Source organism: Pyrgilauda ruficollis, unplaced genomic scaffold, assembly GCF_017590135.1.
Source record: "Pyrgilauda ruficollis isolate IOZ18807 unplaced genomic scaffold, ASM1759013v1 scaffold17, whole genome shotgun sequence".
NCBI classification, from domain to species: domain Eukaryota; kingdom Metazoa; phylum Chordata; class Aves; order Passeriformes; family Passeridae; genus Pyrgilauda; species Pyrgilauda ruficollis.
Window position 1 is genome coordinate 375,722 of NW_024515875.1, and position 27,672 is coordinate 403,393.

Genomic DNA, 27,672 nt, shown 5'->3' on the forward strand with positions numbered 1-27,672 from the left:
GGCCGCGCCCGCCCGGGCGGTGCCGGGAATGCGGGCGGCCGGCGGAGCCATGGCGTGTGAGTGGGAGCCTTTCCCGTCTCTCTCCTCCCGCGGTCCCGGCGCCCGCACCGCCGGGAAACGCTGCGCGGGCCGCTGTCCCGGGTGTCTCCCGGCCCCGGTGAGACCGAGAAAGGCCTCGGCGCTAGGCGCTGGCACACCCTGTGGAATAGTGCAGGGAGGAGAGAGCTGCGCTGGGCACAGACCGGGATACGGTGCTCGCCCTGCAGGGTCAGCTCCTCCAGAAACACGAGCGAACCGGGCGTGCTTCGCTTCCGGTGCTCTAAAACAAAAAAGCAAGCATGTTTTGTAGTGTAGTGGTACAAATGTGAACCATTATTTTACTCCGTTGCGCTTTTACCTGGTTGTGGCCTACATTACTTTGGGTTTATCCTGAGAATTGCTTTTAACGAAGGTTTTGGGTTTCTCTGCATTTCTATTGCTTCCACATCTGAATGTTTGTTAGCGAAACTGTGGCACAAATACGTGTGTTCTGTTGTGGCTGAGCTTCAGTTTTGTGCCTTATCGAACTTGAAACCTGAGACATATAATGTTATATTTATATATAGGAAAATAATATTAATTACCTTAATTACATTTCCTGGTGTTTTAACCATTATGGTGGTTTTTTTTTTTCCCTAGTGCCTTTTTTTTCGTCTTTTTTTTTTCTTTTACTCTGAAATGTAAATCTTTCAAGTGGGTGAACTAAAACACATTCCACAAATGCTGGGAAATTTTTGACAGATCCCTGGTATGATTATCTCGGTAGGTCTGGAACCTGTGGTTACATCTGTTCAGAATATCAGATGAGCTTTGTTTGCTCAATAGAGCCAACAGGCCAACAGTAAAAGTCTCTCCCCTGAGGAGTGGCAAAGGGAGCAGTTAATCGTTTGCTTAATCTCTAGAAATTAGCTGCTTAGCTACTGAAGTAGGAGCAAAGATGTATCTCAACTGCTCCGGATCTAGTCTCATCTTCACTTGAATCAGCTTTTCCAGTTTCCCTGACCACTGGGACTGTGTTGCTTCCAGCTTTGTCTTTTTCTTATTGTGATCTTTGACTGTATGATGGGGGAGTTTTCCCCCAGACAGGAGAGGTGCTATGAAACTGGGATACCTTTTTTTATAAAGCCAGTTGGTTGGTTTGTGTTTGTTTTAAAGAAAACAGTTCTACCTGATGATGATCAGAGTGTGTTTCCCTACAACCTGGGGTTCTCAGAGATTAATGGAAGGAAATACAAGGGGTTTGCACAAAACTTGGCTACTTGCAGAGCCTGCAGTTGTATATCCTGCTTAGTGGGAGTAGAAGCTGTTGATAACACTTGCAACTTGGCCAGAAACCAGTTTGCTAAGAAATGATCAGGAAAGATATTAACCTTTCTTGGTTTTCATAGCCATTTCCAAAACTAGGTGTGAATTTAGGGATAAAAGCAAACAATTCCTTTATTTGGTGCTTTGGGGATTATCCAGTCCTTTGATGTGCAACAAGAAGACTCCCACGTGCACGAAGCCTGGGAAGGAGGTGCTGGGGGGACCTGTGCTCTCCCTCTCTGCGACGTGGTTCCTTCCCCTCGAACATGGGCTGGGTGTTGCTGGCATGTGAGCTCTGTGATCTTTGCAGGGAGGTGGCCATGCATGGCTCCCATTGGCTTTCAGTGCTCTCCCTGTGGTAAGAGACTGTTTCCAGAGTCAGAGATAGGCTGCAGAATGAGTTGGTAGTGGTTTGTGCATATGTTTATATGTTAACTCATTTGTTTTCTTTGGTGCTTGTTACGGAATTCAAATTTGGAAGAGTTTCCGGTGGGAATTCTGATGAATAATTTTTTTCTTTTCTGCCATCAGCCTTCCGCCTTGCTCTTATCCAGCTCCATGTATCTGCTGTTAAATCAGATAATCTCCAACGAGCCTGTGGACTGGTGAGAGAAGCATCAGCTAAAGGAGCAAAACTTGTGGCTCTGCCTGTGAGTAAAGATCATGGCCTACTTAGCCCTTGTACTTCAAACCCTTCAAAACCTCTTTCTAGTGTTCTTAATGCAACATATATTCCTCTTCCTCCCTGGATAGCTTAGGTGCTGTATGAAGCTTTAAAATAAAACTAAAAGCTAAAAAACCCCAGGGGTTGTAGCTGGTAGCACACTAAGAGGTAGGGAGTGAAAAGGGAAACAAAAAACAGGTTGATCTTTTTTATAGTGTAAAATTCTGGTAAAGTTTTTGCTGGTTTAAATCCTAGGCAATGCCATCACTGAAATATTCTGAATTCAGGTAAGTGAGACTGTAGTTTGAATCTTTGCTGAAGAAGTGTAGAAAAAAGGCAATTTTCAGCTAAAAAATGTTGACATGAAGGTGAAAGAGGGTACACAGTAGCTCTCCTTGCTGTAAACATTCCAGACACATGAGAAACAAAATAGACTTAGAACATATTTCTAGCAGGTCATTTGTGGCTGTATAATGTTTAAGACACATTTCTCTTGAGACTTCCATGTGTGGAAACATAAATAGCCACTTAAAATGATCAATCACTTCTGATTTACTTTTTGCACTTTAGCCATAATTATTTTGCTGAATTTTCACATAGTGGGTGTGCTGACAACAGGGTGGGCTTCCCAGTGCAGCTTTGAGCTTTTCTCCTCTCTTCATGGGAGAACTTGTGTTACTCCTGTACATCTGACACAGGAGTGCAAAGTTCATCTCTGGGTGAACTTTGGGTCTCAGTTTTACACAAAAACAGAATGTTTTCTCTCCTGTTGTCATGGGGGAAGCGTTGAGCAACCTTCCCTGCTCCTCTGTGCTAATGTGGTTCTTGTGTTGCAAATGTGACCATTCAGTATTCTGCGTAGAGATTACCATTATTTACTGGTTTCATCATGTGTACAAGCATTGAATTTGCCAGACTTATTTAGCTGAGATACTCACTTTGCCAACAAAGATTTATGCTTTTAGAATACAAGTTGTGGAACATGGGCAAGGCATTTCACAGACTTTTGGGAGATACATTTTGTATAGACATTAGCATGGGCATGAAATATTGTCTTTCCATTGTTTTGTTTCTTTGGGGGTCTGTTTTTTGTTTTAATAACTTCATATAAAGGAAAGTAACTCATACTGGATATATGAAGATGGAGGCAGCTGGCTTTGCTTTCACTTCTTTGAAGTTCAGCCCAGATATCAAAAGCCTGGGAAGCTCATTTTGACAGCCTGCAGAGACTTCCCTTCCTGCTTCCTCCATCTACAGGTTGTGCTGTGGGTTAGCTGGCACCTGCTGACCTAGTGCCCTGTATAGGGGAAAAAAGCCCTTTCCAGCTTGGATTAATTTATTCCACTTCAGGAGGACCTACCTCAGTTGTTAAGAAGTTTGCTTGAGCAGATAAAGCAGAAGTGTTTATTGTGCTCGTCACAGTTTGATTTCTTTTTCCCCTTTTTCTTTGTGGCGGTTGGGAGTGTGTCACTTCTGATGAGCAGAGGGAACAATGGATATGTCTGAGCTCTCACAGAAGAGAAGTTGCTGCCACAGTTTGATAGCCTATCTGTAGCCTCCAGCTGTACTCCTTCAGGGTACAAGAAAGTGTTGGGGTGGAGTGTCTCACGTCCTCACAGAACTGGCAAGTGTAATGCAGAGTGAAAGTTCCTCATATCTTGGGCATCTCAAATACCAGTAGCCCACCTATTTTAGGCATCTAAACTACTCTACTAATCTGACTGTGTAAAGATCGCATGCCTGGTTCTAAAGGGATGGCAAATCTTTAACAAGGGCCTAAGTTGGAGGGTACTGTTCAGTTGTGAGGAAATAATGTTTGAAGGATTGTTTTAGAAAAACAGTAAGTAATTTTGAGAAATGTATGCTTTTGCAAATGTCTTTTTAAAAATGAAGAAATCATGGGCTGTGGATGAGCATTTCACAGTTTTGCGAGGATCTGTTGAGTTTGTAGCTTGTCAAATGAGAGCTGTGTAGAACTTGGCTCCTCATTCTGATGTGAACATCCCTTGTGTTCTTGCTAAGCCCAGAGCAGTGAATGTGCTATTTTTACAGCTTGCATGATAGTCTTAGCTCTTGTTCTATTTGGCATGCACTCCACAAGCACACCTGTTGTATTTTCAACAATTGTTCAAGTCTCTCTGGCCTTCCTGGCATATTCTGGTTCACTTACTGATCTCGTATAAACTAAACTACTGTAACCAAAGGTTGTTTGAGAACATGGTTAGAGAGGAGTTGGAAAAGTTAGGTACATCTCATTGTAGTGGTATTACTGGATTTTAGTTTCTTTTTTTCCCCCCCCCATCTAATATAGGAATGCTTTAATTCTCCATATGGAACCCAATACTTTAAGGAGTATGCAGAGAAGATCCCCGGGGAATCAACACAACACCTGTCAGAAGTTGCAAAGGAGTGCAGCATATATCTCGTTGGAGGTACTTTACTCTTAATGACCATCTCACTGGGGAAAAAATGGGCAGTGTCTATTACTGCCATTGGATCAAAATTACATAAATAATACAGTGGGGGAAATCTCTGTTCTTGCCTTTACAAAGGATCCATTCCAGAAGAGGATGGTGGAAAGCTCTATAATACATGTACTGTCTTTGGGCCTGATGGTGCTCTTCTGGCAAAGCATAGGAAGGTAAGATGGCAGAATATTGTTATTAAAGGTTTTCTCAGCAGTGTTGCATCTGTACTTAAAGGAGGTATAAATTAATAGAATCTTGCATTAATAATAAGTTGTGTACCATCACCCATGAAATTTCATGTAACTTTTATTTGGGATACGTAAACACCACGTCAAAAGGTGGTAATAAATTTGTTCTGGATAAGGATGACAAAATACTAGAAGGTGTAATCGGCTTTCCCCATATCCTGGGAAAACCGTGGTTAAGAGTGAAACCTGATCCAACTCATATATCTCTGTACCCAGGCCTAAGTCTAAAACACAGTGCCACTTGAGTGGGATCAGGATTTTCCCTCAGCTTCCTGATGGATTTTTTCCTTCTGTTATAATAAATACTGTTCTTTACATACTTTGTGCTATACATGTGATTAGTGCAGACATGCAGAGTCCAAGTTGTGCTGTCTCTGCTGTTTGTAGTAGATGTTTGCTTGCTGTCATCTTCCACCTCATCATTGCTTTGTGCTTTCTGGAAAACTGCCTCCCATTTGTAACTCCGGAGTCAGTTTCTCTTCATGGGACTGTTCTGTTCATTCTTATCCCCAGTTTTGTTCATGGGACTGTGCACACAGGGATCACTCCATGAGTGAACAGCAGCTTATTTCTTTTAAGGTTAAACCAAAAAGATAATGCAGGGTTGCTTGGAACAAATCAGGTGGTGCAGATATTAATTTATTCTGTTTGCTGATTCTACATTAGCATTGCTTACTTGATCACCTTATGCAGTTTTGTGTTGCCTTCCACCTGTCACAACACAGCAGTCTGCAAGCCCAGGAGTTGCTCATAGCCTGCTGGGTGCAGGCTTGTGCTAAGTATGAACAAATAATAAAATAAAACCAGCTCTGAGGTTAGGAAGCTCCAGTCAGGAACAACACCTTCCACTGCAAGGGAGGAATGAAGGCAGCTGCAGGCCCTCAGAGGCACCTGCGTAGCTGAAGTAATGGTATTTTCTTGAGAAATTTTACAGGAATGAGACTCAAATGTTAGAGACAAATCATTAGGTCAAGACATCTAGCTGTTTTGCATGTATTTTCAACTTTAGACATGTATATTTCTGTATAGAAGAAAATACTTTAAATCATCTTTGGGGCACCTAACAATCTTAAGAAATGTTTACTTTGGATCCTGACAAAGGAGTGGTCTAGATAACAGTAGAAAACACATGCCTAAAGAGGCTCAAATACCAAACAGAGAAATTGTTAGTAATTGTTATTAATCATAGTATAATTTCAGGTTCATTTGTTTGACATTAATGTTCCTGGGAAGATACAGTTCAAAGAGTCTGAAACACTGAGTCCAGGGAATAGTTTCTCCATGTTTGACACACGTGAGTATAAAATAAACTCTCTCTTTAAGGAGCTCTACTACAGTAACACTACAGTCACTCTGCAGTTCTCTTCCCCCTCCTCCTTTCCAGCAGTGGATTTTTAGACTATCAGATTGTGCATTGGATGACAAATATAGTTTAAGTTTGCTTCAAGTGTTTGGGTCACTTCTGAAACTTTTAAAAAGGTGGTATGGTTGCAAAAGGACAGAGGAGTATAGAGGGTTGAAACATATGTCACCCCACTTGCCTTAATTAAAGAATGGTCCTATTGATTTATTAGAGGGAAGTGATGGTATTTTTTATAGCAGTTACAGCTTGAAAATTGTTCTTATAAAACATGGTCTAGAAAAGAAAGTATCTAACAACTACAATGGTACATGCTTCATGTGAGGATGATACAATAATGGAGACAATTAACTAGATGAGGAATCCCATTCCAGCCTTCTTGAATCACCCACCTCAGATAAAAAAGCAAAATACCTACTCCTCCCCACCCCATATTGCTCAAAAGCTGACACAGTCTGTTAACTGAGCTCTCCAAAGAGTCTTGTCTGCCACAGTCACTTTCTCCTCCTTGCAATGTGCATGCTTTAAGAAAGTACATGGCTATTTTTACTCCATGAAAAGCAGGGAGTGTTTTCTTTTATTGAAAAAAAAAATTGAAAAAATTGCAGCTAAATGAGAGAGGAATATGTTACACAAAGACCTGATATAACATGATTTTGTGGAAATGACTTTTTTTAAAGGGTAGATAAGACTGCTTCTCACACTCTTTCTGTCCTCATGAGGCATGAATTCTCCCCCAGTATCGGCCAGTGCTTGTTGGACACGCATTTAAATATAGCTCCTCCTGCTGCTGCAAGCCATGTAAAATAACAGTTGGCTGGATGACTACAGGGAGTCTTGTGCTGGTTTTGTGTACTTGTGCTAGTGATATGACTTCTGTCTCTTGTTTTTTGAGAACAGCGTACTGCAAAGTGGGCCTGGGCATCTGCTATGATATGAGATTTGCTGAGATGGCTCAAATCTACGGCCAGAAAGGTGAGGCTGGGTCACCTAAGAGAGTGTGGGCAGCCCTAAGGCCAGGGCTGGGCAGGGTTGGTTCTGGGGGGTCCGTGCTGAGTGATCCCTGTGATCAGGCATTCTTACTCCTGCCCAGTAACACAAAATGCATCCTGTGGCCAGGACTCTTACTCAGATGAGTGACTTCTCTCAGGGAGTAAACCATCACTTCCTGCTCCACATGTAGTGATGGAGTTGGGGTATCCCCACCACAGCTCTTGGCTGAAGTAACCTGTTATGCATGGACAGGCTCTGTTTGGTTCCATTCTGGGCAGAGGCTGAGAAGTATGGAAAGAAATTTCACCTTGGGTTTCAGTGTGAAGGGCCACTCTAGGGTAAACCATCTTCCCCTTAATGATGCTTAGGTTCCAATTGTCTCTTAACAAAGGTTGCCAGCTGCTGATATATCCAGGGGCTTTTAACATGACAACAGGACCAGCTCATTGGGAACTCTTACAGAGGGGAAGGTAAGATCACAGCAAAAGTTTATTCCCCTGTTCTAGAGGAGTTTTGGTGCATGGAACTGAACTTTCTTGTGTTCCAAATGACACTTGTGTGTCAGAAGTGGTGCTGCAGGGCCACTCAGCCATTGGAGCTGTACCGTCCCTCAGGCCTTGCATGGGACACAAAAATTATTTTACTTGCAAGGAGAAAAGCAGGAAGTTCTTGGCCTTTACTCCCTCCTGGCCCTGCTATGCCCTTTCAATGACCCTTTCCCATGGCTTTATAAGCACCCTTCACACACAAATTGTAGAGAGAAGAGCCAGTAACCATTTGGGAAGTGCTCTAATTACAGGTAGAAATAGACTGAGATTCCTGAATCCAGTATTGTTTATTCATTTGGTCAGCTTCAATCAATTTTGCTACATCCTGAATGAACCTGTGAATTACATCATATTTTATGCACTAACTCTGGAGCCAGGTGCTACAAACTTCGCTTTCCAGGCTCTTCTTTCTCTGACCTTTGTATCATTCACAGTTTGGGCTAGTCATTTGGAGGATATATCGCTTGTTCTTCAGAGTGAATTCGTTCTCTTCTGCTTAATTAAATGGTATTATAAAAAACAATTCGTCTCACATTTTCCCTCCCTTCATCTTTCTGTGAACACAGAGCTGTTGATAATCAACTCTATGTAGCTACTGTATCTCCTGCTAGAGACGAAAAAGCATCCTATGTTGCCTGGGGACACAGCACTGTGGTAAATCCTTGGTGAGTTCAATAAAATAAAAAACACCACCTTTTCTTTGGTTAAAAAAAATATTTTAGTTGACAGTCACACTTCAGTCCTACTTTTCCATCTACTGTTAAAAGTGCAAATTCTTTGTAAAAAGCACATGAGACTTGAGCCTACATTCTCAAGATCATGATCTAAAACAGCCAAACTAAAAAAACAAGAAGTAAACTAGAACTAGTTTTGAGTATCTATTCATTTTGGTAGTAAAGCATTAGTTGAACTGCTGACCTTGTCACCTTGTCCCTGACGTTCAGTCCATTATATGCTATGCATAGGGTAATTCTCTTAAACAGCTCACACAGAACTATCTCATTTCCTCAAAGAACAACACTGCTTTGACATAAGAAAGAACAAGAAGAATGTCTTCAGCTAGAGAAGAGAGATTCTGACTTGAGCAGAAGTCACGCAGGTGCACAGGAGGTAAAAGTGACCAAATCTTCAGGCAGTTGTTTTTCTTTCAGATAAATCTACTTATAGCTCTGTTCCAGTTGTTTGCACAGTAAGAAAACTTTGTCTGTGTTGTGAGCTTTTAACTTTATGTGATGAAAGCAGTGACAGAACACTTGGGGGAGACACAGTCATGTTCAGAAGTTCATGCAGAGTAAAAGTACACTATTAAAAGCCAGCAGGGTCTTCAAAGGAGAAAGTGTTCATCTTTGCCAATGTGGTTGTTCCTTTCCCCTTGAGGTATGTTGCATGCTCACAGGCACTGATTCTCAGAGTGGCTTTTACCACAGTTCTTGATCTTTGAAAGACACTTATGTTAAGTATGTATATATCACATATAGAAAGTCCCATATATAAAGCCTGGAAGGCATTTCTATCATGCCAGAGTTATGGATTATGATGCTATTTTTAGGACAGCCCTGTCATTACAGCTGTAGGCATCAAGGGTAGGAACTCCTTTTTGTACAAACAGCAGCAACTGCACTGATGCCTTGAAACCAATGTGTTTATCCTGTGAACAAATGTGCTTAATTTTGCAGGGGTGAAGTCATAGCCAAAGCTGGGGCTGAGGAAACAGTTGTATACACAGATATAGGTAAGGGAAAAATTGTTTTGGTTTTTTCCCCACTTTTTTTCTTGAGTACAGGTTATGACACTAAGGAGAGACAGTGGCCTTACACATGCAACTACAGATGATGCAGCATTCCTCTGCCTTGTCTACTTTTGCTAGGTTAAAGCAAGAACCAGCAGCACTTGGCTGTACTGTTCTGTGTACAGTACTTTACAGCTGTACCCATCTAGTTCACTTCCTTAGGGAGAAGGTGCCACCTTAGGAAAGAGCAAAGCTGAGGCGTCCTTCAGCTCTGGCTGCTCACTTGCAGTGCCCTACCACCCCATTCTCCATCAAAGCTGCTATTTTTCCCTGTCTTATCTCAGGGCAAGTCAGGAGCTTTCTTCTTTGTCTGCTGTTCTCTTAACTATTTTCTTCTCTCCTGCAGATCTAAAGAAACTTGCAGAAATACGTCAGCAGATTCCTATTTTAAGCCAGAAGCGTTCTGATCTCTATGGTGTAGAGATGAAAAAGTGAAGCTGGGTGAAGAGGAAAGGTTCAGCTGTCACAATGGTTGTTGCCTTCATCTTTGGAAGGATTTCCTTAGTAGTTGCTCCACAACTTACTACCTAATGTGCCAGTAAAGAAACCACCACATAACAAAAAACTTGGTGTAATTCTACTATGATTGAAATGTAACTTTTGTATCTCCTCTCATACTTAAGTATTTCGTAGTATTTTACAGCTAGGATAAAGATGGAGATGAAATCAGTTCAACACAGCAGTGATTAACATTGATTTTTATGCATCATAATGTTTTAGTTACCTTCTGAGGGCTGTTTTGTAGAACACAGAAATGGAAATTTTGTTCTCTGAAACTCCTTCTCAAGTCAGCTTTAGTATTATGAATTCTTCAGTGAATTGTCAGAAAATCTAGAAGCATGATTCTTCTTACTCTGTCCTTTTTAGATGTACATGACTTAACCAAGGTCCTTGAATGCCCTACTTCTAACTTGGGAAGCTTAAAATTTAACACACTGAGCAAAACAGGCCAAACTCTGCTCTGTGCCACTCAGGACACCTCAAGAAGCTGCCAGACAGAGCTGCTCCTATAGAAGAATCTGTAACAGCTTTTGGTTCATGTGTTTTGTCTGGATCTGTGTATTAAATTTTCCTTACGACAAATCCCAATCCCGTTCATTGCTGAAGTGACAAGAGTTACTGTGTTGTTACAGTAATTCACACGTTGCCACACCTTTGCTCTCCATACTGCTCCTTATTAGAATGTCTAAGTGCCTGGAAAAGGCTGAGGGGAATCAGATTGGAAAACCTGCTGCACTAAGTCCTTCTGCCCAATGCTTGAATGCATTATTGCTACCATGGGCAGCTCCCATCCACTGCAGAGAAAACATTCCATACTGTGCTGCTTTTGCTGGAGACAAACTGCTTGTGAAAGATGGCTTTAAAATACTGCAAACCAGCCAAGCACGTTGCGCTTTTGGTTTTGGGGTTTCTTTTTTGAAGGAAGACATCTTTTAATATAAAAAGAATGTACAAATTATGCTTTTTATTCCTTGGAATGAAAAAAAGAAGCAACTTACCAGCCTTCATTGATAAACTTGCTTTTTCAGCAGCATAAAACAGCCTAAGGCTGTAAGGCTAAAAGAGATTTCAAAATACAAAAATGGGAGGGAGAGAAGGTTTTGTCGTGCTCTAGCTAACCACATTTCCCCCAAAACCATCTTACATTTTATTCATGTTCAGCAATTCTCCTCTTCCCACAGTTTTTTGGTTTTGTGGGGGTTTTGGTTTTGTTTTGGCTTTTTTCTTTAACATTTCGGCTTCTCTGCAATGAGCTTGGTGTGTGTTTTATAAACACAAACAGACACTCAGCCAAACCCCAACACATCCTTCCCCTCAAAAGCCAGATCCCACCATTCCACTCGGTGGCATTCTGTATCAGCAGGTATTTTTGGTCTGTACTTTTCACTGCATTTTGGTGTACATACTGCACTGGAACTTTTAAGAAACAAGCCACAGAGCACAAGGTGAAATGAAGGTTTATTTGTTGAAAAATAAATATTAAAAAATTAACAATTTACCATTTGAGCCAAGTCTCCTGCATTAGATTAGTGCTTCCCACATACTCAACAACCCATATTATCCATGATGGCCAGTGCTGGGCTGCAACTTCTAAGTCGTAATAACTATTTAATCTCTTTCCCTGCCCTCTCTCTACTTGTTCAACACACAGGAGTAAATAAGTACTACCTTTGGAGGATTAAAGTGGTGCAGGTCTCTCATGGGCTGACCACTTAAATCTGAGAAATGCAAAGTGCAGTCTGCAACAGGTAACAGAATCTGTGGTCTGAACTTTCCTCCCCTAGAATCCCAAATGGAGAGGATGGATGAAAACCTATTACAAGCTACTTTGGTGAACTCAGCTGAAGAGCTGACATGAGCTCAGTTCTTTTCAGCCTATCAGGACAACTCCTAAGCACCTTGTTTTAGTAGGGTCTCCCGTGTGCTGCACTCAGAAGTGATGCAAATGGGACTGTGAATTTGTGAGGCTTTCAGTGAAAAAAGTACAGTCAGTTCTTAGCCATAGTGCTTGAAGCGGCCAACACTCAACCTTTATGTTGGTAGAAAACAGGCACTTTTAGGTATCTATACGACACATATGCACCAGTATTCTGTAAGTACAGGAAACTAATCAGTAACAACCCTGAAACAGTTCCAGAATTTCAGCCTGCAAGAATTTAAATTATTTTTGAAGAAATGGCAGGGAATTGGGCAGTGTCAAGATTGCTGGGCTGGTTAAAGCTTCATCTAAGCTGCTCTTTGATAGTTTCAGAATAAGTTACAGTATACTTTTCAGAGCATGTTAGTTCCCTTTTCCCTTTCCATCTGCAGTTAGATCCTAATAATTCAAGTCACAGCTTAGAATCATGGAATATGCTGAGTTGAATATATGGCCCATCAGGATCAGTGTCCAACCCTTGGCCCTGTGCAGGACATCCCAAGAATCACACCATGTGCCTCACAGCACTGTCTCAGTGAACAGGGACCATACACGATGAGAAGTGCTAGGCAATTGCATGTAGAAGTATCCCTCTAGAGTATCCCTCTAGGATACACGGGCTTTATCCAAGTCTTCAGTACTTGCTTCCTACATAATTCCAACTTTTTTTTTTTAAATAGCAGTAATACTTGTCTTACTTCAAAGTTCACATGCACACCTGGCTTAAAATAAAACTTCAACTGTATCAGCCATTCACAAAAAGTCCCTTTCATCACAGTGATGCACCTGCATACACACAGGAAGAGGGTCACAGCTACTCAAGATTCCCAGCCCTCCTGGCTCGACTTCCTTTCCCCTGTAATCTTCAGGTCTCAAGATCATACCTCTGTAGGTGATGGAAGCAAGGAGAGATCGGATTTTTTGATTCCACATTTCCTCCTCATTGTTTCTTAAAGGTTGAAGTGAGAGAAGATGACAAGGAGGCAGTCAATTATCAGTTCTTCCTAGACTTAGAACATAAGCACAGAGCTCACCACTGCAGAGAACACCTTCATCAAAACCTGTTCTTATACATGTCAGAGAGAGATACTTGAAGGTAGTATTTATTTTTTCAGTTTACAGGTGATATGTCATTTACAAAAAAATTACAGACAATGCATCCTTTCAGTGCAGTTTCAAACTAGTTGAAGAACAGGCAAAAGTCTGTGATGATTTGGAATGCTAATAATTGACAGCACATGCTTTTTTCCCTTAATTGACTGGGTGGGGTAAAGAATGGGGTACAGATGGGGTGATGAGGAGAAAATGCCAATGTAAATAAGGCCATGCGAATAAAAACTCCTCGGAGAACAGGGCTCATCAGCCTGGCATATTTTTGTTCTCAGGTAATTGCTAAAGAGATTGGAAGTTGGAGAAGACATTTGACACTTGTTACGTTCAGTGCCCCTAGAAGCTGCCAGCACATTCCCGTATCTTCAATATCACCAGTGCTATGATTTCTGATCACCTAATGAGCTACTAAAATAATGATTAAATCTTTATCTCTACTCTCCGCCATTTGAATACTCAACTGTAGTTGCTGGGAGAAAGGAAGGTCAAGTTGAAAATGCAAGCTGCTGCTGTATGGTGGCACAACTACAGACCAAGACAGTTTGACTACAGCATCATTCATTTCTTTAAAAGGTTAAATACATTAGACAATTCACCACAAACAAATCTATGATTTCAGGATGGAAAGAAGCCCAAACTAGTGTGTCGTAAATTAAGCTACATCATTTGCATGAGATTTGTCCAGGCACATCAGTCCAGGGAAAGGCAAGATGGACTGACTGACTTCCACACCAGAAAGATCAACCCAAAGCAAGAGGGCCCTCTGTGAAGTTCCTAATGAGAGAAAAACTGTTTCATAATTTGCCCATCTGCTGTTTGCAGCACAATTGCTTCCTTTCTACGGTATTTGAAATTTTGGACAAAACAGAGTCTACAGAACAAGGAAATGAGTGCAGTTTGCAAATCCATTATTGGAAGTTTGAGCCTATGCTTTGTTCCTTATCTCACTTAATCCTGCCAAGGGGCTCTTTAAAGGAGATCATAACCCAGCAGTCTCTAGAGACTGAAGAGAATTTAGATAGTCTATCAGCTGCTACACTTATGCAAAAGCATCAGAGATTAAAAAGATTATATGCAAGCATGACCTTACCTTTTGGAGCTTGACTCCCAGCAGTGCTTTCTGTTCTTGAAAGTCTCTAAACCCTCCAGAACAATTTCCCATGACATTCAAGTAAGGACTGCTGCACAGGAATACATTCTTTCTTCCAGTAAAGTCTACACTGAAGCAGTGTTACTGACCTCCTTCCCCAGCTAACCTTTTTCCTAGCTCTCCTATGCAGTACTCTAGGGCTTTCTGGGGTGAAAATAAGGACTATCAAATTAATTCCCTAATAGCTGCCACAGGACTATTTCTAAGTAAGTTATACAGAGGATGGAAGGTGATTTAAGGGAAGATTGTGCATGCTTGCATATATTTACAGGTATCCTCTCCACATCTACTGACTTAAAAACCCCTCTATTATTAAAGTTTGAAAATTAATTTTTGCAAAATTGAAATCAACCCTCAAGGATTAATTGGATATAAAACCTATTTTACAGCACTGACTAGTATTACCTTTAAAATCAACAGGAAAAAAACCCACATGCTGTGATATTATTTGATAAAGCAAAAATCGCCCACAACATAATCACCCAAAATGAACCAGTGTGAAGTTTTTATTTGCATGGCCAAAATATGTTCCTTTGGTTCCCCTGCAACTTTATTTCCCTTAACACACTCTAAGGTTTCTGCTGCAGAAGGAACAAGATGCAGCACTGCATACTTCTTTGAACAACCACTCCCACAACACCTAAACATTTAACAGATGTAGCAAATGACAACACCACGAACGGGAAAAAACTAAGTTCCACCATTCAGCATGGTCTGCAACAGCGTCTTTAGGGCTGGCTGAAGTGGGCAACTTCACTTTGGAAGGTCATTTCCTCCTTGTTTCTTTACAGTGTTGGTGGTTTCAATCCATACTTCTTTGCAACTTCTGTCTGAGCATAGGCAGCATCACAGAGTGAGTAGAGGTGTGCCATCTCCATTTCCGATTTGGCCAGGTTGATAGCCTTGTTGAACATTTCAATGGCTTTGTCCAGATTACCTCTGAAATAAACAAAAATTTAGCCCAGTTAAGACTGCCAAAGCAATCTTGTCATCTCTAAAACATCCTTTTTCTTTCATGACTTACACTCTCCACCATTAATAATTTAAAAGGACTTTGCGAGGAACCACTACAAGAACTTGTGGTGATGCTGAGTAAACTCAGAGCTGTTACCAAGCCTAAACAGCTAGGACAGTTGTTAAACAGCCTTCCTCTTGAGAGTCCCCACAGGTGATGGTGCAGGATAAAACATTTTCCACAGGACACCAAGTTCACTACAAAGACAATGCTGGGCAACTGAATGAAGTCTCGTCTCCCCTGAAAGGACTTAGTATACAAAAGAGGAAAACTTGCACAGACAGAAGCACATTATTTAAATAGGAAATGCTCGCAAAATTTCTCATGGCAATAGTTTGTCTGTCCTTTAGAGGACTAGACATATTAAAAAGAGACCCTGTACTGTACTGTCATACTGTACTGTCAGTTACACCCAAGCCTTTGCACAGCTGCAATACAATGTTACAGAGCAGGGCATTCCTCTTTCCCCCAAGAATTGTGGAGTCCTCTTGGCTGCAGGAGAAAACAGCACAGGATTCTCAGTAGAGACAGTCCAATGTCCAAGGACGACATCAGATACACACAAAGCCAGGTAATGATTAAGGAAGTCACTTTAAATGCAGAAGGGATGTATTTAAACGTACACGGACTCCTCTACACGTTGTCCATTAAGTATGAAATTGGTGATAAGAAGTTGTCAGATCATAAATCACAATTATGCCACAGAGAACGCATGCTTTCCCTAAGAGTTACAGAACAGAAATCAGGACTTTGGGTAAGAGCTGGCCTTACAGCACACTGGGGAGAAGATCTTAGGAGCACACTGGGGAGAAGATCTTAGGATCCATGAGAAAATTTGAAGAACTACTGTAACTTCAGAAGTAACTGAGAACTCTTAACACTACAATTCAGCATTACCTTTGCACTTCAATCGTTCCCATGGTCTCATATGCAAAATCACATTTGTTATCAATTTCAATGGCCTTGCTTATGAGTTCTAATCCTTTGTCTAAATCTTGCTTCCACTGGAGCTGAAGTAAACTATAGAAGAGAGAAAATTTCAAACTGGCTTCACATACTCCTCCCCAAACCCTCATCATGGTAAGCAAAACCATCTCAAATGTATAATGTATTTTATTTCTAATGCAGGTACACAATAACTTAGTAACTTCATGACTTTTAAAAATACCTGTGTGAAAGTCACTTTCAATAAGCCACTTTACTGCTTTAATGACTCTAAAGAAAGGCAAATTTTTTCCCAAGAGGACTTGGTACATGTTGTTTTATGAAAGAAAAGACTTCAACACAAAGCTGAAACTAATAGGGGTAAAGGAAAAGTCAGATATATTTCAAGCAGATACTCAATTAGCAATGAACACTGATTAAACTTTCCTGAAACTTATCTGCGGCTTAGTCAAGACAAAATATAAAAATATATTTAAGAGCACAAATATGGTTTCAAGTCATTTTTCCTGGCTAAATTTCTAAACATTCAATTCAGGTTGGTTCATCTAAATATGCCAACTGCTCTCAACCAAAAGGACTGCAAATTCAATACATACCCTTTATGAACATATGTAGTGGCATTGTCTGGCTCAAGGTCAATGCATTTATCATACATTTCATCAGCCTTGCCAAACTGCTGTTGATCAGTTAGTGCCTGAATCAAAAGAGAAACCTGTTTGTCAATAAGCAACCAAAGCATGCACTCTGCACTCAGCTAATTCTAATTAAAACTGTATTGACAGTGTGAGATTGGATGTAGTTCATTTATGGTAGAGCAGGCCAGGCACATCAGCTACCAGAGTTAAGTTTCAAACTTGAGTCTTTTTGGAAAGCTTCTGTGCTTTAAGTGCACAAATTACTGACCACACTGCCACCTGTAATAGGAAATCCACAAGCAACATGCTGTGTGCTGTAAATAAAAACCATTCTAAAAGTCTGTACCTGCAAGCTTCAACTCTTCCTTTTTCAGATATACTTCTTTCAGAAGGAAATACATATATATTGCCAACCTACTTAAAATCAGAATGTCTCATTCTTCCTACTAAAACCAGCAGTATATTCTTAGAGAAGAAATTACAGTCTCTGTTACAAGTGTACTCCCAACAGCTGTTCTAAACCACTACATGCCAACGGCAGCAGAACAAAAATGTCACCCTAATTCCACACATCTGACTCGCAAATTACCCACAGAATCCCTGACATTAATCAACTGTGATGCCACATATATGCAAGAAGGAGGGAACCATGCAGGGATAACCTCTGCCTCCTAATAACCACCCTAAACTCTCATTACTTACACCCTGCTCCACCAGTTCCCCCTGTACTCCCTCTGCCCCAGAACACCCATAACCATAAATGCAAGTAGCTAACTCCAGGCAGCATGTCTTATCTCATAACTTAGCCTCACAAATCTTCATCTGTTACTTGAAGAAATGTTATATCCAAGATAAAAAAGTACAAGAAAACACAGCATTTTCTTTAAGAGAGAGAAAAACATACCTGAGCATAGAGTGCATAGCCCTCAGCACACTTTGGAAAATTTTTTATGACATCTTCAAAGCCTTTCATGGCTGCTTGCACAGTCAAAGCATTACTTCCTGTATAAGCTTGGCGATACTATTCCAAGGAAAAAATAAATTTAAAAAAATTAGGCCAACACCAGACTGAAAAAAAGCTGATCAGGCCTCTACCCACCTCCCCAAGAGTTGCCTGCATCATAATAATTCAGTTATTTTACATTATCTGAGCAAATTGGGATTGTTCAGCCTGGAGAAGAGAAGGCTTTGGGGTGGTCTAATTGTGGTCTTCACACACCTGAAAGGAGCCCTGAGAAAGATGGAGAGGGATTTTTTACGAGAGTATGTAAAAATGAGCTTTTACAAGAACATGTAAACAGGACAAGGGGAATGGATTCATATTGAAAGACAGTGGGTTTAGATTGGATATTAGGAAAAAATTCTCGTAATGGTGGTGAGACACTGGAACAGGACCCAGAGAAGTTGTGGATGCCTCAGCCATGGCAGTGTTCAAGGCCAGGTTGGATGGGGCTCTGAGCAACCTGGTCTAGTGCAAGGTGTCCCTGTTCGTGACAAGGGAGTTAGAACAAGATGATTTCTGAGATCCCTTCCAACCCAGGCCATTGTATGATTTCATGCTAAGCTCCAGAAGGTGACATGCCTGTACATCCTACCAAATCTGGTTTTGGGAACCCATCCAGGTGTCTGGACTTGGAGAGGAAAACAGATGAAAGAAGGAAGTTGTAAGGCCTGAAAATTGTGATAGCCTCCCTCTATTTTAAATGCTTAGAAATTCCAAACTTGGCATTCCTCCTTGTTCACACCATGCAAAGCTGCCCTGACAAGATTCTTGCACACTGAGTCATTGTACTAGCTTGAAATAGTTTGTTTCCAATTTCTTGATAATAACCATTTTCCACAATAGTAAAGCTTTATTAAAATCAATTTTATTTGCTCCAGTTAGAATCAAGATTTTAGTTCCTCTCTCACAGAAAGAACTGTGAAAAAATGTTCTTCTGTTTTAACAATGAGTGTTTCAAAAGAAAAGCAGGAAATCCCTATTCCAACTGAAGAAATTGTTGCATTATTCCTTTACCCTATTATTAAAAGACAGAGAGGTATGTTGCCCTACCTTCCTGTTAAATTTGAATAAACCAGAGAAACATAGTGTTTTACAGAGCTCTTTAAAGCAAACGGACCCAGACAAACCCCAGCACGTCACCTACCAGAGCGAAACATTTCTGTGCTTGTGCCAAGGCAGAATTGGGTCGCAATCGGATACATTCATCAAAGTCTTCCACAGCCTCCTCAATTTGGTCAAGCAGGATTTTCAGCTAGCCAGAATGAAAGAAAATCCTATTTCTCTATTTCATCTGTGCTTCAGACACTTACATGATAATTCAAATAGCATCAGTTACTCATATAATTTCCAGCTCAGTTGCAGAACTGTCTAAAAACCTACAAAACCTGTAACTAAAAATTATTGTTATTATTGTATTATCAAAGCCACCAGTGAAACTTTGGCTACCTACACAAGCAGGCAATGACCCTGTGTAGGGATTGAGACTGCTTGCATTTTAGACTGTTGTCATCATTGTATCAGCATTATGACCAGTCTTCAAAATTATACCATATCTTCTCAAGTTTTGCCTCTCTGTAGCCAGCATCTGTGGGCTATTTGGACATTGAAACATTTCAGCTTTTCCAGTTTCTATTTCAACTTATTTTGTTGGGTTGGGGTATTTTTGTTTTGTTTTGACATTCTTTTCCTCCACAGGAGATGAGTTCACTTCATCATTCTCTTACTTTACTGTGAAGGTACTTTAAAACACAAATTTTCAATCTGCAGAACACTTTCATTTCCTTCACAGCACCATCTTAATTTCTGAGCACTAAAGAGGTCTAACAAATTCATGGAGAAAAACCCTTGATCCATGGAAGTCTTCCTTACAAATATGACTTAGCCTATCTGCATATGCTAGTGTTCCTTTTTTACTTCCAGCACCATTCATCTTACAGCTCTGTGGCAGCCCAGGCTTCCCTAGGGCTAGAAATTAGTCAAGGACACAGCAGTGTCACAAGGCAGAGAGGGATGAGCTGAAGAGATCCAAGTCCAGGGCCCAGGGCTGCAGGTATTATCAGGGACACCTTACCTCTGCTGTAACAAAGCTTCCTGCTGTGCAGATGCTGCTCTGCCATCCAGGCCCCTTCACAGAACAGCTTTTATCTGCTGTACATGTACACAAGCCCCCACACTTCTAAGTCTCAGTTCATACTATAGAGAGCTTTCCTACAGCTGTAGAAATTAATTGCTTCTGCCTGACCTGAACCTCCAAAACAGACTGTGTGTTTATCCCACAAAAGCTCCCAATTTGGAGTTCATATTTTTCTGCCACCAACAGCATGAAGTGTCTCCAACGACACCGATTTTCCTTTTAGTATAACTGAAATAGCCAAGTGCTGGGACCAAATCCCTACGGTTTCTTACCTGTCCTCGATGGTGGTAAACATCAGCATTCTGAGGATCAATGTCAGCAGCCATGTTGAAGTCCTGGGTGGACAGCACAGGCTGCTGCTGCTGCATGTACATGCTGCCCCGTTTGATCAGAGCGTTGGCTCGCAGCTGCAAAACACATGGAAACATCAGCCACCCAGTGTTCCTCCACATTTCAGCCTTCATTACAATCACAGAAAATTTTTCGTTTGACTAGTTTCTCCCACTGACAGGTTTCAATTATTCTAAGCAGAAGTAAGTTTCATATTGACTCTAAATAAATTAGCTCCCTTACTTAATTTCAAAAATGTCACCTTTGCTTCCATCTCCGTGGGTTTCCAAGTCCCCGCAAAATCCTTCTTAATTCCTATGTTTCCAAACACATCAAAGTTTTTTGAAGCAGCTGAATATGCAAGTGCAATTAATTTTCACTTATCCAAAGCGGATAAGCCTCCAATTCATTCAGCTTCCCTCGTTCTTTAGTTTGTAGTACTTATCACCTTTAGTTTGTACTACTCAGTACAGCTGTCTCAAAAATCAACAAGCCCTTGAGAAAAACAGTTTGTCAGTAAAAATACAGTAAATAAACTAGAATATTCCCATTAATACATCTGAAAATTTGGACAAACAACTTCTTGAAGTATATTTCAAGTTTATCATCTAACTTCTCAATCCCAACTACAATCCAGCTGTGACAAATTCTTACCTTCACATTTGCATCTTCCATGCTGATGACCTGATCTAGGTCTGGCTTGGCAGCACTTGCATTGCCAATAAGTAAGTAGAAAGTAGCTCGCAGAAGCAAAGCTTCTGCCATGTATCTTCCCTTTGCTTCAATTTCTTTTGTGCTTTCACTGATAATTTTGTCATAGTTCTCTTCTTCCATATATTGTTTGGCTCTCAGATAGCCAGAGCTGTAAATGATGTAAGAACAGTTGTATATATACATGCATTCACTGAACACTGCAATTTCCATTCAGATGTTTCATCAAATCATTACAAATACTAACTTGTGCTATACTTTTACAACACCAGCATAGTCCCATTGGAACATCCATCCCTGGATGGAGCCATCTTAGATGGAAAACTATTTCCACAAAAACTGGCCAAATTACATTGGAAATGAAGAAGAAAAACGTTTTAAAGAATTTGAATTTGAGCTTCATTTGTCCCTTGAGGTTTTTTTTCACATGAAGAAGAGCAATAATCTCTGGTTTAAAACAAGAGGATGGAATTCATGGACAGGAAAGTGAAATGTTAAACCTAGCAATGTGCAGCTTGTATGTGGATGAAATTACTTAATAGCAAAAAATTACAGCACTGCCTTATTCTCAGCTGTATCCTGGATTCAGTGAATCTGTCTGTAGATCAGGACATTCTCTCTTAGTTAAAAAAAAAAAAAAAATCATAATGCTGCTTGCAATGGTTTCCAAACTGACAGCATTGCAGTCTTCCAAAAATGATCTGGAAAGTAACATAGTAAATTAAAGAACCATTTATGTGGTGCTCAGGCTCCACTAAGCAAAACACAAAACAAACCTACAAAACCAAGTTTTTCTATGCCAGAACAAACTTTTCATTTATGGGCAATTTGATTCCAGAAAGATAAAGCACCATTTCAGCCTCAGTTGCTGTAAATGCATGCTTTCATTCAAAATTCTGCTTTTCCTAGCTCATCTTCTCCGTGTCAGTCCAAAGGCTAACTTGCTCTCTTCCTTGGAAATGCTCCTTCAATATAAAATATTCCTTGCCCCCAAAGCATCATTCAGCCCTCTGCAGTTCTCCCACCTCCTAAGACGTACTGTGATACTGTAGTAAATATTCAGCATATTTTCCCAGTCTCATTGTCCTTCTTCTGCTTAGTGCAAGTTTGGAACTAGCCAGTCAGCTTCCACTAAGGTTTCACTTGCAATACTGGTGTAATTTATGTCAAAGGAATCTCCATGTCAAGTACTACACAAACAGCAGCCAGTTACACTGAGCAGAATGTCCAGATCACTGAAAACTTAATTCCAGTGCCAAACAATTCTCAACTGTACTGTACACTCACTTTTCTTTTACTTCAGAAGCCTCTCCCTCCTTGTCCTTATCTTCATCTGATTTCTCACCCTTAAGCAAAGGTTGGGAAATTATATCATCTGTGAAAGAACTGAAGTAGGATTTAATGAACTGTGGCGAGGGCATCAGAGGCTCCCGATTCTGAAACAGAGAAAGGTAATTCCAAGTCATTAGGTGGTGAGATCAGACGGTGAAGACGGAAATGGATAGCAAATGTGATTATTAAAAAAAAACTGATGAAAGAAACAATGTATGACTTTCATCTGATAGCCTGATATTTTGGATTTGCCATTTTGATGTTTAGGGATCCTTTAAGCTTCAGATCACAATGCAGTACCCATCACCAGTGAAAACAAAGTGATGATATTTGGGTGTAGGGAGATTGTATCTTTCCACATATGTGGCTAGAAATAAGGACTCTTAAGAAATCATAAGACATTGGGTAGGTGTAATAAAGCACTGGGTGTGCACATAAACTGGGTGAAAAATGCAAGCAGGTGATTTAAGCATAACCCTCAATTCAAGCAGATTCTGAATAGCAGTTTCGTCTTTTCTCCAGCTTGTCCAAGAGAAGCTGCTGTCATTATTACAATGGAGACTAATGAAGCAATACCCTAGTTCTGTGTGGAACTTGGCCCAGATACAACATATTTTACTTAAAGTCCCAGAAGTAACACCTCTCAGGTAATCAATCCTTTCTACAGCCAAAAAATACTTCTTGTTTAAAATAAAATGCATACAAGAATTACAATGCAGTCTCTCCTGCAGGAAACACTGAATGCACTCTTCTGAAACATACCTATCTATGTCCACCACACTCATAACACTATTTGTTGTTACCTCCACACTACACATTTAAGTGAATTTCAACAGGAAAGAAATTCAGCATCTCAAAATCAACACAGGATTTCAGCACTTCAACCACCATCAAAACACGAACAAGAATGCTTTAATAACAACCAAGAACATGTTAGTATCTGTCCCAACCTTTTTGTAAACCTACAGTCACATGAAATTATGCTCCTGGCTACCCCTATGCTTCCACAGTTCTCTCTTCTGCAGTTTCCAAACATTCATGCATAGATGTCTGTCTGGTCCAACACACCCAGTTTCCATGAAGTTGCAAGTTCAGAAAAGCCCTACACAGGGCAGCACACCAACTTAGGGTGTCTCCTGAATGTCGTAAAAAATTTCATTATTAAAGGGAAACAACTGCTCTAAGTAGATCTCTCTTCCCTGCTGAGGTTCCAAAAACTTTGGAGAGGTCCCACAGGAAAATACCACTGGTACAATGGCAGCTTTGTAGAAACCAGTTTGTGTTGCTTCTTATGCTTGAGCAGATGAAGACAGTGACTTGTTTACAACAACTGACAGAATGCCAACAACCAACTTTTCAACAACTGGTCAGGTGAAATAACAATTAGTCAGCAGTATCATAAGCCCTACCTTGTACTTCTCTTTGGCCTTTTCTTTTCCAAGGAGTTTAAGAACTTTATCAGCTAATAACATACTTTGCTGGTTTTGGAAGGCTTCTAAAATGCAGACTGCAGTGACATCTAGGAAACAACATAAAAATAAAGTGAGATTAAAGGAATTCTGATAGTCACTGAAGTACACTATAAAATGTGCCACTGAGTACAATGAGGCATTGCCAAAATAATACATGTCCTGTTCTCAGGCCAAAGCCTCTGTTTCCAGTTTGCTGTATTTACTGTATTCTTCAAGACACAAATTTGTACCCAAAATGATCTTCCTGGGATAAAAGGACTTCATGACAGTGAATGAAAAGAAATTACATTTATTTTTCTGTTCATGTTTTTATCTAGAGACAAACACACTTAAATCAAACGTGAAAATATATACCTCTATCAGGGGCTTTCATCATTTTGAAACTTTGAGGAGAGTAATTATGTTCATATGATGTTTGCATTAGAAGTACTAACACAGCTTTTCTTCTGGGACTGGTCTTTATTTTCTACTTCTAAAATTCACATTCAGTCCCATCACATCTCACTTACTCCTCAGTATAAGAAATCTGCCTAAATTCTTCTCAAATTTTTCAGCTCACCTCCGTGACTTTGGAAAGGAACAAGGAGAAATACCTTGCTGGCCTATTTGAAGTGCCAGCCCCTATCACATAGCTCTCATTCACACAGAGAAACCTCTGCAAATGTTAACCCACTGCTGCCCAAGTGAAACTTCACAGTGTGAAATGCACTCCTACCATACACAGCTTCTCAGGACCCTGCACTTAATGCAATGCTACCACGTGTTTTCCGTTTTGTTTTCATTTAAACATTAGTGAAGATGACCAGAATCTGGACTTGAAATTCAAGCAAGGTGTTTTCTCAATATGCTTGAAAAGTAAATGTCTTGCCCTGGAGTTTTACTATATTTCTCTAATTCTGCTGCTAGAGATACTATTAAGCCATCACTTATACAAAAACTCCCTGCACCTCTGGCATGGTCCAGAAGCACATCAGAGTCCCTGGGAAAATATGGTACCCCCAGAAAGAAGGTGCTACACAAACCCAGCAAACACACTCTGTCCAAAGACTGCTGCACTCCAGGCTTGGCTGCAGCAGCAACATCTTCCCAAATAATACTGCCAGGGATCAGTGGAGGAGTTTTCTGCTGGTAGTGGTTTTGAGGTTTGTTTGATTTTGCTTTCCTCCACTACAGGGGCATACCCTACTTCCAGGGATTTTACTGGCCATATGTGTTGGCAGGCAAAACCAGGGTTATAGAAAAACAGTGCTGTTTAAAAAAAATGCAAGAAAGCTTCAGATCTGAAAAAAACTGCAAACAAAAAATCTAACAGAAATAAAGGCTGAAAATAATTGTCACTAGCATTACTGCTATTAACAGTAAAAAGAAGTTATAATTAAAACTGTCCTACTGTCACAGGGACACCTGACCTTTCTTGGGGCTTTTACCACCAGGCAGCTACATAAGGGTTAGATTTTGTTACAGCACCCTAGAAGTGCAGCTGATACACAGTGGTTGCAAAGCAGTGCACTAAATGGACCAAGTTGTCCTTTTCTAGTTACTACCATCTTAAAGGGCATAAAGGCATTCTGCCAGCAGATAAACAGACAGATAAATTTTTCAAATCTAATTTACCTTCTAATTTGGCAGACCTAATTCTTGTCTGTTACACATAATGAAACTAATTTAACAGTTAAGATTTCCCAGCCAAAGCACTGCCTTATTTTCTGTCCTTCTTTGATAATGAGCACAGCTGAAAATTTCATTTGTCTTTTAGCCTAACATCAGCAGGAATTATTTCACTTGATGAAATTTATATGGGTCATTTCAAGCAGCGTACTATAGCTCAAAAAGTGCCATGAGACAACACATCTGACCTGTAGTTCTTAATTTCCATGGCTTCTCAGTGACAGTTCAAGATGTGTTCTGTTTACAAATAGCACTGGAAGGTTTGACACAGTAATTTCTTCTGAATACGAAGTATTAACAATAAAAAAAATCAATCTGTTCTAGTTTTCTTAAACTATGCACCAGGAAAAAATGCTACTGAAGCTGTTTTCCCTCTAATACCAGTTCAATGCATTTAAATTACTGCAATACTTTTATTTCTGACCATGCATCTCTACCTGCAAAAACCCACATTTCTGTAGTAGCATAATTTCTCTAAAACCGAGAAGAAAGTCTCTTTACTGCATGGAAATAGAACAACTGGTTATCCACTCATGTTAGGTTAATTCTATCTTAAAGTGAAGGAGCTTCCTGGAAAAATAATACCTTGAGTGGCTACAGTAACATCAATTTCTCAGCAGTCATTTCAGATGTGAGCAGATGACAGTTAGAAAAATGTGAACAGGTTTCTTTTGACAAAAGAATACGTATTTGCAGAAGCTTCGAATGGTTTTAAATACATAATTCTGTACTACCGTAGCTACAGAAGTGAAAACAAAACATTTCCAGAAGTTGCCATCTCCAAAGCTCTCCAAAGCAGCAGAACTAATTCCACTTTTAAGTATACACAGCATGAGCCACTCACCTTCTAAACATTCCTTCTTATTGTCTAGCTTCTCATGAGCCTTTGCACGTCTGAAGAGAGCTTTGACATATTTAGGGTTAAGCTCAACGGCCTTTGTACAATCTTGTGCCACTTCTGTCCATTTTTGCTGTGGGCAGAGAAGCAGCACAGTGAGAGGGGCCCCGCTCAGCTCCCTGTGCTGGCTCCCCCAGCCAGCTCCGGGGTTACGCGCACCCCGCGGTGGCTGCAGCTCCCGGGATTCCGCTCCTGCAAGTCCCACAGGGAGAAACTGCCTGCAAACCACTGCACCAGAAACGGAATTTCTACAAAATACTACACCAGACAGTGTACAAATCCCATGGGAGAGCATAATGACTTGATACAAAGATGCTTGCAGGAGGTAACATTAGGACTGAAAGACTGGTGTAAAACAATTAGAAGAAAAAACATGGAAATATAACAATGGAATGGAAGCAAACAAGCTTACCAAAGTGCTGAAACTTTTTTTTTTAATGTTATTTCAATTTATCAAAACAGTTTTTTCTAATACAGGAATCATATGCATTTGTTATTCATTATGGCATGAATTTGTGTTAGACAAGAACTAAATCTAATACCAGATTTATGTAAGCACAGCCTCTCACCTGATACTTCAGACTGTACAAGGCCAACTTTTATACTCCTTTATACAGCTCACCAACTCGACCTCATAAGCAAATCCATCATACCATAATAAGCAACACTGGCTGACTTCTAAAATAACACCCAGTATGTAATTACCCAGCTGTTGAGTAAATGTTACTTCCCCATGTGCAAAATTTAGGTCTTGGCCTTTACTAGGATTTCAATGATTTTTTTCTGTACATTTTGAAGTAGCATCCTTCCAAAATATTTGGCCTTTCACCTTTCTTTCACAGTTAATCACTCAAGTAGAGAGAAGTAAAACAAACTTATATACAAGAAAATTCTTCCAGAGAATAAGAAATTAAAACTTTGACTTGGAAGAACAAGATGCATAAGAATTACATAAGATATACTGAGTGTGGTTAACATAAAACAATTTTATTTATATTTAGAAAAGTATGATAAGTTGAAAAAAGCTGCAATAGCATCTTGTTGTGAAAGCAGCAGATGTTATCACTTGGGACCTTTCAGTGGATGAAAGTGACAAAATAGATAATGCTACTTTTTACAATAACCACATACTTATCTTTCATTTCTTACCAGTTGTTCATAGGCAGCAGCTCTGTTTTGATAGAAGGTAGAAAGATCAAGGTTTTTCTCAGGAGGACACAGGCTGATAGCCTCAGTATAACACTGAATAGCTAACTCATATTTTCCTGCTTTAAAGTATTTGTTTCCTTTGTTCTTGGCAGCTTGGGCTCTACCAAGAGGACTCTGAAAAAGAAAGTGAGACGTCAGTTCAAATTAAAAAGGCATCACAGCACATAAGCTATGCACTTTAGGGCTCATCTTCAAAGATATAAAAATGGACCTGACTTGTAAACTCT

At 40.3% G+C, this 27,672-nt stretch overlaps 3 protein-coding genes across 6 annotated transcripts in view; 2 read left to right on the plus strand and 1 right to left on the minus strand.

Annotated features, from left to right (window-relative positions):
• TBC1D23 (TBC1 domain family member 23) overlaps nucleotides 1-1,974 on the plus strand; it is a 37,602-nt gene extending 35,628 nt beyond the window's left edge. For all 3 annotated transcript variants that reach the window (XM_041463943.1, XM_041463942.1, XM_041463944.1), the window contains one exon: nucleotides 1,876-1,974. The gene's annotated coding sequence lies outside the window, so the exon portion shown is untranslated. The remainder of the gene's footprint in view (nucleotides 1-1,875) is intronic.
• Nucleotides 1-11,413, plus strand: NIT2 (nitrilase family member 2). 2 transcript variants are annotated; one of them, XM_041463950.1, is made up of 10 exons: nucleotides 1-56; nucleotides 1,876-1,994; nucleotides 4,320-4,440; nucleotides 4,561-4,649; nucleotides 5,925-6,018; nucleotides 6,985-7,059; nucleotides 7,469-7,547; nucleotides 8,192-8,290; nucleotides 9,302-9,357; nucleotides 9,761-11,413. In XM_041463950.1, exons 1-10 carry the CDS (start codon nucleotides 29-31, stop codon nucleotides 9,847-9,849), a joined length of 849 nt encoding a protein of 282 aa, XP_041319884.1. In that variant the 5' UTR covers nucleotides 1-28; the 3' UTR covers nucleotides 9,850-11,413. The 2 variants fall into 2 exon arrangements, with proteins under 2 accessions (XP_041319884.1, XP_041319883.1); XM_041463949.1 differs by lacking the exon at nucleotides 1-56 and adding an exon at nucleotides 1,227-1,702.
• Nucleotides 11,357-27,672, minus strand: part of TOMM70 (translocase of outer mitochondrial membrane 70) — a 24,796-nt gene continuing 8,480 nt past the window's right edge. The window contains exons 2-12 of the mRNA XM_041463945.1: nucleotides 27,386-27,559; nucleotides 26,183-26,309; nucleotides 23,608-23,717; nucleotides 22,154-22,302; nucleotides 20,810-21,017; nucleotides 20,098-20,232; nucleotides 18,836-18,943; nucleotides 17,593-17,709; nucleotides 16,650-16,747; nucleotides 16,006-16,128; nucleotides 11,357-15,032 (exon numbers count right to left, since the gene is read on the minus strand). Of these exons, the coding sequence (XP_041319879.1) occupies nucleotides 14,879-15,032; nucleotides 16,006-16,128; nucleotides 16,650-16,747; nucleotides 17,593-17,709; nucleotides 18,836-18,943; nucleotides 20,098-20,232; nucleotides 20,810-21,017; nucleotides 22,154-22,302; nucleotides 23,608-23,717; nucleotides 26,183-26,309; nucleotides 27,386-27,559 (1,503 nt within the window). The 3' untranslated portion in view covers nucleotides 11,357-14,878. The remainder of the gene's footprint in view (nucleotides 15,033-16,005; nucleotides 16,129-16,649; nucleotides 16,748-17,592; nucleotides 17,710-18,835; nucleotides 18,944-20,097; nucleotides 20,233-20,809; nucleotides 21,018-22,153; nucleotides 22,303-23,607; nucleotides 23,718-26,182; nucleotides 26,310-27,385; nucleotides 27,560-27,672) is intronic.